The sequence below is a fragment of the Pavona decussata genome, unplaced genomic scaffold (assembly GCF_977016875.1).
Source record: "Pavona decussata unplaced genomic scaffold, jaPavDecu1.1 SCAFFOLD_156, whole genome shotgun sequence".
Taxonomy (NCBI): Eukaryota; Metazoa; Cnidaria; class Anthozoa; order Scleractinia; family Agariciidae; genus Pavona; species Pavona decussata.
Window position 1 is genome coordinate 1,899,771 of NW_028145568.1, and position 17,730 is coordinate 1,917,500.

At 38.8% G+C, this 17,730-nt stretch overlaps 2 protein-coding genes across 2 annotated transcripts in view; one reads left to right on the top strand and one right to left on the bottom strand.

The window, feature by feature from the left end:
- The first annotated feature begins 3,171 nt into the window (after nt 1-3,171).
- On the top strand, nt 3,172-11,572 carry LOC146465220 (monocarboxylate transporter 10-like). The gene is made up of 4 exons (XM_085128669.1): nt 3,172-3,429; nt 6,760-7,334; nt 7,673-8,045; nt 8,962-11,572. The coding sequence occupies exons 1-4, from the start codon at nt 3,201-3,203 to the stop codon at nt 9,144-9,146; spliced, it is 1,362 nt and encodes a 453-aa protein (XP_084984795.1). The 5' UTR covers nt 3,172-3,200; the 3' UTR covers nt 9,147-11,572.
- Nucleotides 11,573-11,727: 155 nt separating this feature from the next.
- LOC146465221 (monocarboxylate transporter 10-like) overlaps nt 11,728-17,730 on the bottom strand; it is a 13,842-nt gene continuing 7,839 nt past the window's right edge. The window contains exon 5 of the mRNA XM_085128668.1: nt 11,728-11,993. Within this exon, the coding sequence (XP_084984794.1) occupies nt 11,812-11,993 (182 nt within the window). The 3' untranslated portion in view covers nt 11,728-11,811. The remainder of the gene's footprint in view (nt 11,994-17,730) is intronic.

Genomic DNA, 17,730 nt, shown 5'->3' on the forward strand with positions numbered 1-17,730 from the left:
AAAATTCAAAGCAAATTTATCTCGGATTTAATTTCCCTGGTGAAAAGGGTATACTGATATGACGCCTTACACTCGGCTGTAATTTTTCCATAGTGCAGTCTCATAAAACGCATTTTCTGTTGTGGCTGCTTGCAAAACAATTTTCACAGGTCTGTTAGCAACGCGTTTGTAGACGAGCGTCTGTATAGACAGCCGTTTCCTTTCTCTTGTTCTGGGGTACCGGCAGTTTTGTCCAAAGAAAATTCCCCTTCCTCTCTTGACATGTCCAACATGTCCAAGCTCTCTGAGAAGATGACATTGCCTGACGTTATTTACCAAGGGCAACTATGATCGGAATTTCCTTTGGTAAAGTGTCAACGAGTGAAGTCTGCCTTTCAGGGCATAAATGTAACCTAACGGAGGCCAACACGAGCAAACTATTAAGAGCGGCTTTCCACAAATATCGAGCAAGTGGTGGCACAAGTCAAAAAATCGATTTCGTTCATATATTGCTCATAGGTAGTGCCTAGTGAGAAACAAACTGAGCTGTAGTTAGTTTTTCCAAATACCGCTTCCTTTCGCGTAAATATGCGAAAAACGATTTTGTCTCAGTTGAGCTCAAAGTCCGCTTCCGGCGGAGTGGAATTTTCTTTAACTTTCGATGGCCCGCGTATCAATCAACGGACTGTTACTAACTTTATTTACCTATTACTTTACCTTCAAATGGCATTTATTGCCTTATTAGGTCTTCCTTTTCTGTTTCACGGAAAAAAAAAATTAAAACCTAAGTTTTTTTTAACTTACTTTTACGTCCGAAATAGGTTTGGAAGAGCATGCTATAAATGCAAATTTTCAGTAACCACATGTTAGCACTAAAACATTGCCAATTTTACCCATGGGTGATAACTTAGATTTCCCTATGGCTTCACTGTATACCTATTGATCATAATATAAAAACAAAGCTCTGGGTAAATGAAAATAAATAACCCGCTAGGCTTCAGATTTATCAGCATTTTCTTGAGATTTGGCGATCGAAACACAAGAAAGATGGCGTGACGCTTTGTCACGGGTACAAATAGTTTTTCTTTTTTAAGATCTCTGTAAATAAAGAAAGGGAAGAGAAATAGCATGAAGGGTCCATCCTCGTTTTTAAAAACATTGTCTATAGAGTTTTCCAATCTTCACGCATCTAAAAATGAGAGCTCGTGATTAGAGAATTATGGATTTGCAAAAACCGCGTGATTTAGTGAATTAAATTTGCAAAAGAAAGCACACGCACACACAACGACGACAACAACAACAACAACAACAACAACAACAATAACAACAACAACAACAACAAAAACAAGACAGCATTCTGAACGTTTCTAAGGGAAAAAGTAATAACAATAAAAGCCGTAACAAATTTAATGAAACCAAGATAGTGGTCAATACTTGTGTTATTAATAATGTTATTTTGCTGCGCTTTTTGATCCTGAAGTGAAATATTCTTTGTGTGAAGATGAACGTAATTAACTCATTAACCAATTAGATTTTTGAACGTCGTAATTGCATTTTTGTACCTATGAATAAATTGAATTATTATTACACCAGAGAAACAGTAAGAAACTGTAAACAAAACAGCGAGTATGGAAGTTTGCTGTTCGTTTAAGTCGATAGTTGGTGGGCCATGTTCGTTAGACCGCAGAGACAGAACAAGGTCCAGAGAGATAGTACTTCTTCTGTCCTGTACAAAGAATATTGACCAGCTCAAGTCATGTTATGGTTTTCAAGATGTAGGGAACGAGGTTGAGCTTATTCTTGCCCGTTCGGCCATGTAAAACATCAAAACGATGACGATTTGGGCTTATCTGTTACTAAAACACTAAAGACACTTAACCAATATCGGACCCGGTAAGTTACCGCGACTTTCGAGAAACGGGCCCTAGGGCTTATAAGTGGCAGTTTACGGTATTCCTGGATAAATAGGAGAGAAGGTAGACACAGAAATACCAAATGTAGGAGCCGTAGCATGTCCTTATTGCGCATTTTTCGTGACTTAAAATTGTTGACACAATGTTCTGTTTTAGTTCTTTTTCGTTTCTCTCCCGAAAGAAGTCGTTTCCTCTTTATCAGTGTGGATGAGTTAAGGGGGACTTATCAAATTTGACAGCATTTAAAATGATGATGTTATGCTTTGTTGGACTTCGAATATAATGTGCTCGTTTCTGAGTATTTATTCTGTGTACGAAAGTATGGAAGCAAACGGACATAAGTTACGAAAACCAGTCACTTAAAATCGTCTTTATCCCCAATTCAAATCATCATGGGAGAAGAAGACATTGAAACATACAAATCTTTATGGTGACACTTCTGGTTCATAGTTGTCACACAACAGTGTAGCTTGCGAGTTGCTTATTAAAAAAATATAAATGTTTATTAATTCGTAAACTGGAATGTTTTGTAATTCAGAGGGTAAGAATACAGAAATAACCCCAGTGCGGGTTAATGAAGAATTCCATGCTAAATTCTTGTTAAAACGTACATGAAATGATCATGAAATACTGAAAAGCGAACTCGTCGTCGACACACCAATTAAAAATAATGCTTCTATCGAGCGGGAATAGATGAAGAATATGCCCAAACCTTATGTTCGATTTTTTTAAGGTATCATCTTAGTTTCCGTATCTTTGTGGAGAAAGACTCCAAAAGGGCAAGAATACAGTAACATAATTTTCGCCCTTTTTTAAGAACATTCGAAGGACAATAGATGGGTAGGCTTGTTATTTCATAAGGCTGTAAAAAGACAAAGCATTTCAAAGCAGACCAAAACAAAACCCCTTGAAAGAGATTCCTAGTCACCGTCATCATAAGCAAATCATAAATCACTGTTTTCAATTTATCTTGTCGCGTTTGTCTGTATGGTTCAGTGTCCAAGATTTTACCACAGAATGTGTCCAATGGGGGTTGTGATTATTCAACAAGTACTGATGAATTCTGAACAAAGTAGAAGGATATCATATGACACATTTTCGTTATTTTTCTCCTAAGGTATTCTGATCATAATGCGTCGTTAAGTGATTTTTCACGCGTTAGGAAAAACAGTCATGTTTTGGCCTGCAAACTGAATCGGCTGAATAGACAAAACACAGTTCAGGCTAAGAGGGTTTATTGCAACCATAGCTAAGAAATCGATAGTGCTACAAGCTCATCTCAGCCCTAAGCATGCATTGAACAGTACCATGAGCAAGAAGCGCAGAGCAGAAGACGAATTAGAAGACTACAGTGGTACACATGTACCTCCATACGAAGGACAAATGATGTCCGAATGGCGTCCGGACAGCTGTTGGTCGTGGTTAGTGTGTTTCGCTTCGGGGATATCAGTTGCTATTGTCGCGGGCGTCACCTACAGTTTCGGCTTGCTACTCCCCCCTCTGATGGAAAACTTTGAAGAAACTCGACAAGCAGCAGGTAAGAGATTTAGAGATGCTTACAAAAGTAAAGGGCGATTTACACGGTACGACTTTGTCGCATGCGACAATCTTACGACAGGCCTACGACACGAATTGTTTCGTGTAAATCAAACGTACAACTCGCTTATGACTGTCGTGTACGTCACAAAAAATATCGTTCGACAATCGTAGGTGATAGGCAATGTTGAATGACGAGAGTTAGGTACGATTTTTTGCATGACGCGAGCAGCGCGCGTTCTTGAAATCGCATGCGACATTGGTAAGCAAAATTTGTACCGTCTAAATCGGCCTTTAGAGTGTCAGTCAACTTACACTCCATCTTTATTAATCTCGTCCAATTTGACGCATAGTCAGTTTAACTCCACCTTTGAATCTCATCTTATATACAACCATCTTGTCATAGTCACCACTTTTTTGGCCTAATAAAGGCTGATACAGTGATTGCCATAGCAACGAAGCTCGTCACTATGACCACCTCATTAATGCCACTTATGGCCCGTCAACTACCATATAAACAAGGTTCCACCTTATTTACTCCCTATGGCAGCGCTTTTAAATCACCATTTAAACATTTAAGGGAAATAGGCTTCATGGGAGAGTGGTTTACCATTGGAATCGGTCGGTGTCATTACCTGCATTTGTCTCTATTGTCTCACACCAGAACTTTCCGTTTAGAACGAAATAAAAGGAACGTGAAGTATTGTAATCAATTTGTTCAAAATATCAAATAATTCGATTTGTTACGATGCAACTATCAACTAAACCTGCTGAAGTGGCTTATGGTGATATGTCTACCTATGGCATTCTCGTAGGCTTGAGACATGTCTTGGGCGAGACCACACATCGTGGTATTCATTAACTTTCATAAACTGGTTGAGTACTTTTTGTCATTTAGCCGGTGGTCATTCATTAAAATGTCTGAACAAGACCAAACTAGTGATAGCTATCAAAAGAATTATGGCAGTTTGCTTTTGTACCATAAGAATTGTTTTAACCTGTTTCGGCAGTTGAAATTAGTAAGTAAGTAAGTAAACTTTATTTATCCTGGGTGGCACATTCAGCTACATGGCTGTTATCAAGAGGGGTCCTGGTAATAAACCGTGACAGTGAAATAAAAAAAAAATAAAAAAAAAATAAAATAAAATAAAATAAAAAAAAAATAAAAAAAAAAATTAAAATAAAATAAAATAAAATAAAATAAAATAAAATAAAATAAAATAAAATAAAATAAAATAAAATAAAATAAAATAAAATAAAATAAAATAAAATAAAATAAAATAAAATAAAATAAAATAAAATAAAATAAAATAATTTAAATAGTTAAGAAAAACTGACTTGTGCTGTTTTACCTTCAAATAGGTAGTGAATTAAAAAGGATAGAACCTGAAAATCTAAAGGTGCGTTTACCAAGGCTAAGTTTAGGCTTGGGTAGATGTATATCTGTTTTTCTACGAGTGTTGTAGCTATGTACATCACAATTCCTTATAAAATAATCACATAAATACTGAGGTACTGAGCCATGTAAACATTTAAGAACTAAAATACAGTTGTGTATTTTGCGGTTTGTTTCTAAATCAAACCATCCTAATGAACTAATACTATCTCTAGAGGAATCACGTCTTTGACTAATATGGGCAGCACGATTTTGCAACCGCTGCAAACTTTTGCTAGATGCAGCTGATAGTTCACCCCATGCAGTGTTAGTGTAACTTAGGATTGGCTCATAACTTCTATTATTTATGCGAAATCAGGGCTGTTTTTCTTCCCCTGAAAGGCATTGTTAAGTCTGTTTTTATACGTCGGAAAAAAGGGAGGTCAAGTTCTGAAAGAACTATGTTGAAGGCGTTGTAAAGGTCAATTAGCCAAAAGCCTAATTTCGGCGTTTCAAAACACATGGTCAGACGCTGGATTACTAGGTTGAATGAAGACAAAACGTCACCGGTAAGAACGGAGCTTCATGCTGTATTACTTACGATCCTAGAGGCGTATGAAACATTACCGAGTGCTGTTAAATGTTACCCACCTATTCCTCCTCGACCTTGGAAAATGGCTTCTTTGATTCCGAGAGAGCTTCAACCTACAGTGACGACTCCAGCGATTTCAAGCTATAAAGGAAAACGAGAGACAGAGAATAAATAACCGTATTAAGGTATCCAAGTAAAACTGTTCATAGCTCGGAATAGGGAAAGGTTCGCTGGGACCGTGAATGTGCGCGAAAGTAGGAGGCAACTGTTGTTGCAAACTTCATTAATTATTCATCAAAGTTATGACCAATCAATAGGTAGTACTGTATTTGAGTCACATGTACACCTCTGTAAACCTCAATATAAATCAACTGTTTGATAGCACGGGGAGGGATTGAGTAGGTAGCAGGAAAAGGCTGGGGTTGATGAATTATTTAAACAGTAGAATTAACTTTTGATACAAACTCCTGCTCAGCTTATTAGTATTCATTAACTTTTGATACAGATCTCTATTGATTAAAATACAAGACAACAACAACAACAAAAATATTTCTTCAAAGAATGTCGTTTAACCTCCTATCACTTTTGTCCAGTATGTGAAAGCCATTTTCGCCTGTACATTTGCCAAATGGCGGTTGATGCCGCAAACAAGTAGGTAGAGCATCTTAGGAGGGTACTGTTCCTTCACAAATGAATTTGCACTTCCAGAAGTTTAAGCTCTTTGCGGACATGTGCTCGAGTGGGGCTGACGAGTCCTCAACATCAGTCCTCTCAAGTCCGTTCTCTGCAAATGTTTCCACCTGCGCTTTTTTTCATTCTCGTGTTCTGCTAGGTAGTAAAACGTTCACCGCCCATTTTGTATTGTATTTCGTATTTTTGAGTACTGTTTCAGACAGTAAGGCAATTTCTTTCGCTTCAGTTTTCGGAGAACGAAAACCTGTCGCCATACTCACGGTTTACCATTGACTGAAAATTATAAATTATAAATAGTTCTACTATTGTCCCGTGCTCTCTCTCCAGTGGGACCAATGATATTTTGACATGCATGTCCAATGACCGAATCGCGTAAAAATACTTTGCATTCAATTTGTTGTCTCTTTTCACAAGTACGGTAAAATATTTGCGTCCGATTTGTATGAGCTCTACAATGGCAAGCCGAAGGCGAGCCATTGTAAACGCCCATACAGATCTCTGCTTCATATTTTACCCAGTACTTATAGTTCTTACATGTTCGTGGAAAACGTTCTGTCAACCATTTTCTCTACTAAAAGAAACATCTGTTTTGTGACAATTCCGCCGCCATCTCAGCTGTCTTACGAGGTTTATTGAGATTCCAATTACGTTCGCAACACTTTTTCTTTCAGCATGGGTTGGTGCCCTGCACATGGCGTGCGGATCCCTTGTCAGTCCCATTTGTTCCTTCGTCATCGATCGCTTCAGCTGCAGGCTTGCTGCCTTGTTGGGCTCAGTAGCATCAATAATTGGTTATTCCCTCGCATCACTGTCTTCTGAACTGTGGATGATGTACCTCACATATGGTGTTCTCGCCGGATTTGGGCATATAATGATCTACAAATCCTCTTTCATGGTTGTTCTGCAACACTTCGTCAAGTGGCGTTCACTGGCAGTTGGTATTGTGGCATCTACACCTGCGATAGGCATGCTCGTAATGACTCAATTAGTTCAATCCCTATTAAGTGCGTTTGGATGGAGATGGACACTTAGAGGAATTGCACTACTGCATTTTTTAAGTGCTTTGTGTTCAACTGTCTTTGTTCCTGTTGACGAGTTAAAGAAAGAACTAAATGACAATAAAAGCGCCAAAACAAGGGAGAAAGAAACACAAACATCATCTCTATTCAGGAATCGCTCTTTCTGGATCCTGTTAACCTCACTCACTGTCGTTAATTTGAGTTATAACATTCCAACTGTACATATAGTAAGTATTATGATCTCTCGTCATGTTTTTCTTTTTCATTTCCGACTGGTCACGTCGAACATCTCTATTTACGTAGGACAGAAAAGTCACCTGCCCGACTTAATAACTGCTTAATCAACTAGTCGATTGATTGCGTTATTTACTAACCAACCAACCAACCAACCAACCAACCAACCAACCAACCAACCAACCAACCAACCAACCAACCAACCAACCAACCAACCAACCAACCAACCAATTAACCCAGTTGACCAAACAAAGAAGCAAACAACAAACAATCAAGCAATCTACCTTTTCTCTGGAGTCATGCAGTAACTCAGTTTTTCTTTCTTTTTCAGGTCAAACACTGTAACCAAGAACTTCATATTCCTGGAAACAAGGCTTCGATGCTGTTCACATATTTTGCCATAACTTCTTTCTTCAGTCGACATTTGTTCTGCAAACTGGGAGACTTGAGATACTTCAACAGATTTCATCTTTATCAAGGAGGCATGACCATCAGTGGATTGTGCGTCTTATGTCTGCCGTTAGCGACATCATTCGGCTCCATAGTGGCAATATTCCTGACGTTTGGACTCATGGACGGCGCTTTTAATGGACAATTCTCTTTGATGGTTTTGGAGTGTGTTGGTAAACGCAAAGTCAATCAAGCATGGGGCTACATCTTGTTCTTTATTGGTTTTAGTGTCGGTATCGGACCTCCGTATGCTGGTAGGTCACATGCACTCAACCATATTAGTCACTCACAGACGTAACTATTTCATCCTTCAACTCTTCATCTCTATCAGGGACTGCCAGTATCTGTTAAGCAATGATTCCGAAAGGCATTTTAAATTTTTGGTGAGTCCTCTGTAGATATTGCTCCTCTCCTCTTATAGTTCAAGGTCATCTATAGGAAATTCAGCTGTTGTACAGGAATGACCTTTATGCTCGGAGGAAGGGGAGGGGGAGGGGGGATTTCCTATAGTGAGTTATACGGGAAGGCTCCCCTTGGAGGGTGTTTCGAAAGCTTAAAGAAAAAATCGTTGCTGTACAGTGAAAAGAAATAGTAGTCAGATCTAAAAATTTCAAACCGGAGTCAGGAGGTAAATTTAAAATTGGGAAAAGGTTTCGGGCCATTAGTTATTATTTATCGTTGTCTTTCAGGTTCAGGGGCCCATTTCTTGAAAATACCGATAACTTACCGGGTCTGATGAATATCTTAGCCCTTTAATGATTTCATACTTTAGCTTTCAAAATAAACAAAAATTGAATATCTGTTGACATTGCGCACATACAATACTTTTTGGGCCACTAAGTTCATGAGAGTTTCGAGAGACGGGCCCCAGACAAGAAAGGGAATCCATTTTGATAATTACTCAATATGTCGAGGAGCGAGAGTTGGAACGTTGGGGCGGAGCCTGCCTGTATAAAATTTGACTGAGGACTCCTAAGGTTCAGGGGTACTTGTTAACGTTCAATCGATCGTCGTGGGGACCAATAGTCAAGAAAAAATAATCAAACTGAATGATTTTTATAGAACTTCTCTTTTTATCTCAGCCTTCGAAAGTTGTTCAAAACAAATCTATTTTTAATGGAAGTAATTATTTACTAAAGCATCTTTAATGGTTTTACATTCTTTCCACAGGTTTGATGGCAGACAAGCTCGGCTCTTACACTGCCACGTTCTACACGGCGGGTGCAGTGCTGATAGCGGGAGCCTCGATCACATCACTCATGGCTTTTATAAAAGAAAACCCCAAGGAAACAGCTGAAAGACAATCTTACGATGATGAAGAACTGTTAGTTATAGAAAAACTTACGGTTATTTAAGTTTCTAAAAAGTAGATGATTTGCCTTCAAAGGAGGTCTCTTTGGTATTCAAATTAAGTTAGGGACTGATCAAAAAGTATTGGTGGGGGGGGGGGGGGGGCTGTCTGGAGCATTTGGAAATGTAGTGGATAAAAAACACATGCGCCACCCCTTCCTGGTGGTACAAAACTGGCTGATCCATCCCTGAATGAAGATTGGAATTACGTGATCTAAATCTAAATCTAAATATTATAATGTGGGCAGAATAATAATAAATAGAACTATACTAAAATAAACAAAATAACAATAAAAATTAATCTACCGATAAGAATGAAATTGAATTAAATTAGTTTACTTTAAAAAATAAAGAGAGATTGGCGGGAAACAGTTTCTTCTGGAAGTTTGTTCCATTCAGTTATCGTCCTGGGAGAGAAAGAAAATCCAATCCAATGACATTTCGTGTATGACAAAATCATAGACCTCTGGCCTCGCTTCGTGGGGAATTAAGTTTGTTGAAGTACGCTTATATAATTAACGGCGCATCGCTATCACTGTCACTCCAACTGTTGCAAGCCAGGTTTGTGAGGGGGGGGGGGGGGGTGTTGTCATCATCGGAGGTATCACTTCTAACTTCCCCCAGAACATCATTTTTTTCTGCAATTTTTAAAATGAGAAAGGCTATTTGACAAATTTTATAGTTGTTCGCCTTTCTTGATATATACTACCCATATACAGTTCTCAGTGGCATTTTGAATACATTTAATTTTGCTGGAATGCCTTTATTACTGTTTATTACTGATATATTTGTGCGAGAAGAAATAGGTGTTCATGTTTCTTTGTTTGCTTTCTTGCTGGAATATAGGTTGTGAGATATTGATTAAGGTAGCAGAATATTAAACAGCAATAAAACAAATCATTTTATTAAAATTGCGTTTTGTATAAAAGGACACAAGAGGTTTGTTTGAGAGTATGTTTTAAGCAATAATTTCGGCTCAACGTCTTACATATACCAATAAATTGCAGAACAGTAAAGCTGTTCCACTTTAAATGGCTGGCAAACTGTTCCAGTAGTATCAAGACTTTGATTATTAAAAACAATTATTGTTTTACAATTACATGTGTGAATATTCCTGTCATAAAATAGGATGACCCCCGGTATGAGTAGCTGAAAATTGAACGAACCAACCCTACCAAGGGCTCAAAAACTGATGAGCCACCACCTCTCTGTTCCGCCCCCCCCCCCAACCCCCTATACTTTTTGACCAGTCCCTTAACTCTAGAACTTCCTCCTGGGGCGAATACCAGGGACAATTATCAAATGGGCATATCTTTCTTCCCCCCACAAAAAAAATTATGACAAGTACGACAATGTGGACGTAGTTGGTCACATGAGAGTCCACTTGCGTCCAATGAACGGCAATGAAAAGTTTTTTTTTTATTTAAATTCGTCCACAAAACGCGACCTTCCATAGCACTTTTCACAGAAGCAATCAAACAAGAACGGAAATTTAAAGTCTAGCTATTGTATTTAAAAATCTTGCAGATTGATAGCTTCAGCGCAAGACAGCACGAGAGTTGACAACAGCGCATGAGAGCAGCGGACGCATTTGAATTCCCAACCTTGACATTTCTCGCTTGATCACCATGGATTTTCATCCGTACCCGTATGTTTAATTGCCTAAGTTAAGCTGGGGTCTAGTCCAGAGTTCCTCCAAAACTTGGCATAATTACGGGCAGCAAACATATTGCAGAGGCCTAGGAGCTAGTAGCCAGACTGTGCACAGTTACTAAGGGAAAAAGTCAAAATATTGGACTCGGTCGTCAAGACCACCCCTTAGCACAAATCCTACACTGTTAAAGATGGTGTATTACGGCGTTGTGTACCCAATACTCTATCCCAGCAGTCAGTATGGTGCTTGCTAATTTCTTTAATATTTGTTTATAAAACACGTTCTTCCGTTGAATTCGAAAAGCTGTAAATATATTTTAACAAGATTCACTAGCAGCTAGTAAAGTTAAGTCTCAGTTTGACATTCCGAGAGGAAGAGTGATCATTATATTCGGATGGCCCAAATTCCAGCAACCAGCCCCTCCTATTAAAAAATGAGCGGTCCTTCGGGACCTCGATTCTGTGGCCTGTATCAAATACCAACCTCGCTTCGACCCCAGGACTTTGGGAACGAGGTTTTGGGATCTTTTGGGACGAGGTTCCGTATATATGTAGTATGTATTATGGTTAGGTATTATCTCTGATGCGAAAATGTGTTCATTTAACATTGTTACTATCATTATGAATCCACAGTCCAATCAATGTCCCAACTACTTTATCACTGCTTTCTTCAACGATCCGGCATGATAGCCGCTAGAGTCCCCTCTATGTCACGTGTCCAAAACAAAAGCTGACATCCAGCGCTGGGTGGTTGGAAGGTTAGAACGTAATTTGAGAGCTCAGCAATTCGGTAGGATGCAGAAATCAGAGTAAACCAACTACGTGGTACAAGAGGACTCCATCACCCATAGGGCCACTCAATTTCTTGACCCAACTGAATCCAGCATCCTTCATGGTGCACTAACATTTGTGAACTTCACAAAACACACTTGCCCCTATCATCTATTTTTATTCATTTTTTGTTGCTAATAAACTAGGAAAATTCTGGATACGTCGAATTAAAAAAAAAAAAAATTATTAGAGTACTGTAACCTTTTCTGTAACCAAAAGTTCTTCGCTGTAGGATTCTGTTTTCAAAGACTCTTCAGGTTGTTGTTTTAAAAACGCCATAAGTGATGTGATGGAAGCCCCAACTATAGTTATGGCACCCGTAGTGTAAAATGATGGAACGTACGAACCGAGCTTGTCTGCCATCAAACCTGTTAAAGAGAAGAATACGGTGCACTGAATATACAGTACTAAAATCAAAGCAGCCGGGGAAATAATATACTAAACGTTAGGACCAATCACTGTGAAGTTGTGTTTGGAAACTCTTTCTAACTCTCTGTTTCTCTCTCTTTGGAGTGTTTGATATGGCTTATCAAACCATTAATAATTCTTGAAGAAATTTAAAGTAAAATTTGGCCAAAATATCATAACATATTTCATGGTACTAATTTCCTTTGTTTTCTCTTTGTGAATGTTTAATGAGTTTGAGAATGAGGTATGTTACTTGCCCTTTTAAAGATTTTGCGGAAAAAATTAATTAGGAGGAACTAATCCTCTTGGGTATAAACATTTTAACTATGGTTATTTAAATACAATGTTCTTTATTGATTAGTAAGTACAGGCAAGATAGTTTCCTGTTAGCACACAATTCTTACTCTCCCCAATTTCAGTGAAATAACTTAGGACTTGGAAGCAGTTTTTTTTAAGAGCTCACAAGCTAACAACAAAGCAAACTGCATATGTTGAAGACGTTTCAGCTCAAAGGACACCCTTCTGGTTGTTATCCTTTGAATCAGACGCTAGAACTTCTTTTGCACAGCATAATAAAAAGTGCTAGAGAAAGGAACGGCTCAGTAGCTTTTATTTGAATGGTTGCACTAGCATTAGGAGTTCATCCATACACTGAGAAGTTCGAGGTAAGTTGTGCTTTAACAAGAAAGTACATCTGACTTGCATTCATTTAAATCGTGAAGCCTTAGGATTATTTCCACGTCCTCAATTAATGACATATATTTAATTAACCAAGCTCGAGGGCCGTTCTAGGAGAATATCGGTGCTTGGTCTTTTTTGTACGGACCTCGGGTCGATATTCCCCCAGTAGGGTCTCGAGCAAGCTTGGTTAATAAGAGATTTATTACACGACTGAAGAGAACTTTCGATATATTTTATAAATATAACATTTTGTCACAAAAAAAAAAAAAATAAATAAATAAAATAAAACGTGAAGCATAAAAAATGACCCGGTACCGATTGAGGGTCTACAGGGTGTTTCGGTGAAGAAAAAAAATTCCGAACCAAAAAGTTCGGATGAGCCATTACAGCGCAGGAATCAGTTTGACTTACTTTTAATTGAACCAATATACATGTATCAAAAAGTATATCAAGCGTGACAGGAACTGTCAAAACCGTCAAAAAAGCCAACGTTCCATTTTCATTCAACTCCTCTCGAGAGTAAAGAGCTTTGATTCTTCGAAAATCTTTCAACGAGGAAATAATAAGTTCAAGCGGACTGCTTTAACGCTTTGTGGTTTTCAAAACCTGGAAAATTAACGTCTTGCATGAGCGGCTCGTCTGGATTGTCGAAACTCAAGTAAATAGCAAAATCGGCGTTGCAAGGTTGATTAGTTGGAAGAAGCAGCCACCAAACGCACGAGGGCGAGTCAGAAATATATAAATCAATCTTCGTCCTCGCTTTCAATGATGAGCCTTCTTGATCGCTTTTGAACTGGTCAATTAACAAGTTCAACCAGCCCTGTCATAAACTAGAATCTGCAGTCCGACATGGATGAAATATATGGCAAAGAAGGCCTCAAGGAAGTTTGATTTTGACGAGTAACCTTAACAGCTGACGGAGGTCACAATGTTCTGAATTTTAGAAACTAAAGGGAACTTGACAGAATCATCAAAATTTATATCACTGGAGTTCCAGTTGTTGACTCGTTTCCTCCGCTGAGTGCATCGGATATCTGGCGTTGGTGGCCTAAAGATGCCGATTTGTACGCGCTTAAGAGCGGATGTCTGGAAATATCAACCAGAGGTGTGCAATAGCGAAAAATTCAAAATTCTCAAAAAAATTCACAACATAGCCCACGGTAAACTATTGCAAGAAATACATGTTTTACTTCGATCCGATAATTATTTTTGATGTGAGGCTATGATCTTCAATTCACCGCTCCTGAATCGGGTTTTCAGTGTCTGACACCACATGTTGCGAAGACCTTGTTTTAAAAATCAAACCAGTTTTGTTCCAAACGAAAAACATCCAGTCTGATAAAGTACATAATTATGGACATCATGAATGGTATCTTACTCATCTGAAGTGAAAATTAAATATTTAGGAGATTTTTCAATATTTACAATTTTTTAAGCGATTTCTCGTGACGCCAAATTGACAAATTTGCGAGGCTAAAATCATCAACTGGTACATGGCGTTGAGGATAAAGATTTACACCACGTGAAAGAGCATCATTTCTTCTTATAAAATCCGCTTTCAAAACTATGGGCAACATTAAAGGAGAATTTTGAGGCCGCGAATTACAAGTAGTACTTTAGTGAAATTTGAACTTTTCTGTCACGGCATTCCGATGCTAAAACTCAGATAAACACAACATGAAAACGTTTCAAACAACAATTGTTTGTTGGTACTTGCTATAGGTTATGGCCCACGTTCATAATATTACTTTCCATGGTTTTTAATCAATTTCGGGCAGGCACAAAAGATTGTAGCAGTTTTATTAGACCCCGAGTTCAAAAGGGTATAAAGGTCACAAAGGTCAGTTTACGTAGTCAACGTTTTGAATTCGGACCAGAATGTTTTGCATTGAATCTTACTTTAGAACAAATGAAACAATAGCTACAAGTGCTACGTAATTCATACCTTTTTAGCGAGCTTTCTGTACATTGAAGAAACCATCACATCAATCAGGAACGATACATGCATTTTGCCGCGATTTAAAAATACGTTTAACGGCAGAGATTGCGTTACAGTTTGCGCAGACCATTTGCCCCCAGGGGGAGGGGGACTCCTATATCAAATTGACGAGTTGATCGTCATAAATTTTGAAAAGTACCACTAAAACTGGGTACCAGAATTTGTTTTGTAGCCGTGGTCTGTATAATTTTCCCATTTAGTAGTACCAATTCTGAAATGAATACGCTTAGTGACAGTTGACTGATATTTATAATAACTTTCTCTTATATGTTTTCGCTCAATACCCTAAAACTGGCTAAAAGGTACCGCCATACCTTTGACAGGTACCAAACCAAGAATTTTAACCCCCGAAAGCTACGATCACCCCCGTCAATTTTTATATAAAGGTTCACCCCCCGGGTACCCTGCGAGCAGAGGCCCTTCGACTTATCTAGGAAGATCAAAGGGCCTCTGCTCGAATGGTACCCCCCGGGCGCGTGCCAAGGGTAATTTTTCACTGCCCCTTCGATACAAACTGTAACTGCGATTTACTTGTGAGCTGTATTTTCTGTCACTGAACTTTCTAAACGTGCAGTTAGCCCACGTTGGTATTCAGATCGCTTCAGTTTGTTTATTTTGCTCTGCAATCCAACTTTCATGCTCGATTCTGGTTTCACGGCGTTCAAACAAATTGAGCCGAAATGGTATCGTGTGAGTATGCCTCGTTTGTTGGAGGACAATGTGGACAAAGTGTTGGAAATCCAGCGAATACCCAATGTATTGCAATCAGAGATTGTAAAACAGACATTCGAAACTATCTAAGGGCCACGGGGTTTGCTGACTGAACACTGAAAACTGAGGCGGAGCTAAAACTCCTGACCTTAAATAAGAATTACCTTTAATAACGCTTGCAATTTGATTCTGAATTACTGGTTATTACATCCACACACATTTACGATTTTTAGTGATTTTTTTTTTGAAGTTATTTGGCCCTGTGCTTTGTCACTGTTACAGTTTCCCGACGTAAAGAATGGGGAGCTTAGTGGGGAGGCGGCAGGGTAAGAGCGAGGAGGGAAACGGGGTTGCGTCACCACTGTCGTCCCTATTTTCCCTAATATTTCCTGCAGTACGACTCACACCTGCTACAGTCGACCACAGTACATTGTTAGTAGGAATAAGGGAGGAGCGTAGGGGGAGCAATTTTTGTCAGAAAGAGGGCCAGGGTTTCACAGCCTGGACGGCACAGCTACGCTATTATTTCTTTATGAAGTTTAATGCTCGGCCCCACTAGCACTTGTGCTATAAACACTGCCGAGGGTAAATAAAAGTTATTTATTTATTTATTTTTTTATTTTTACGCTCCTTTGGCTGTAAAGCCAGTTCTACAAAGTGACAAAACTAACTGACTAAACTTCAGGGCAAAATTTCCCTTGATATCTTCGAAATCGATGTCAGCCATCTAATCAGGTCTATTTGCTCAAGACATCGAGATGCTTGTGGCATCAGACGGCGCTGCCTAAACTGATTCTGCGCCGGTCCCACCAAGTTGGGCAGCTAATCATTTCAAGCAATCGGGGCATCACATTTTTGCAATCTAGACTTATCCACAAAATGACCTCGATATTAGTGCCTGTCGGCTTTCGCAAGTACTCTAAAAATTCAGAGCATAGCACTATACATTCAGGCAACATGATCTTGTTGGATCGTGTTCTTACTTTGACCCATTAAGGCCTAAGAAACCATACTTTGTCTGCTCAAATGCCATTACTGATGGATGAACTATCTTTTATCGTATGAAAACAACAGACAATTTGTGTGAACAATAAATTGAAAATTGGGTCTTGTCCAGATGAACTAGACAGTCACATTGCTTTTAACTCTCCTTGAGTAGCATTCATGGTAGCCTCGCGAAACGCTTCTCGGGGACGGGAGCGATGAGAGGCGGCTGCATTCGCAGGCTACGTTAAATTTGAAAAACTTTATCAAAAATCAAAACAACTGCGCGAGTGTAGACGCAACCAGATAAAATTGTGATAACCCAAAACCGTAATCTCAGTTTGAACTGATTATATAATTAATTGTCTTTGGGGTCTAGCTGGACGAAACATCGATTTCTATCCCGTGGACAAGGGCGTACGTAAGTGCAAGGTCAGCGGTCTACCGGTGAAATGTATGTAACACAATCTTTGTGACCAAATGTATAAAACGGCCTCAAGTGTTACGATGTTTCCTATAGATGTCCCATATTTCTTAAACATCCAGTGTGGCCGCACAAAGGTATGAATTAGTTAGCACTCTTAGCTATTTGCTCCATTTTTTTTCAAAGAAAGATTGAATGAAAGAAGTCCTGGTTTCATTTTATTCCATATTTACTTGTGTTGCGACCGGTTGACAACGTAAACTGACCCATGTACGGCTATTGAACTCCGCTAAAATCTTTTGACACTGCCCCTAAAAGATAGAAAACCAAGGAAAATAGTCTTACAAGCATAGGTCATGCACAGGTAGTGCCCTGTAGCAAGAATTAATAAACCATTGTTGCTTGAAACGTTTTCATGTTGTGTTTATCTGAGTTTTAGCAACGGAATGCCGTGACAGAAAAGCTCAAATTTCACTAAAGTACTACTTGTAATTCGCGGCCTCAAAAATTTCCTTCTGAGTTGCCCATAGTTTTGAAAGCGGATTTTATAAGAAGAAATGATGCTCTTTCACGTGGTGTAAATCTTTATCCTCAACGCCATGTACCAGTTGATGATTTTAGCTTCGCAAATGTGTCAATTTGGCGTCATGAGAAATCGCTTAAAAAATTGTAAATATTGAAAAATCTCCTAAATATTTAATTTTCACTTCAGATGAGTAAGATACCATTCATGATGTCCATAATTATGTACTTTATCAGACTGGATGTTTTTCGTTTGGAACAAAACTGGTTTGATTTTTAAAACAAGGTCTTCGCAACATGTGGTGTCAGACACCGAAAACCCGATTCAGGAGCGGTGAATTGAAGATCATAGCCTCACATCAAAAATAATTATCGG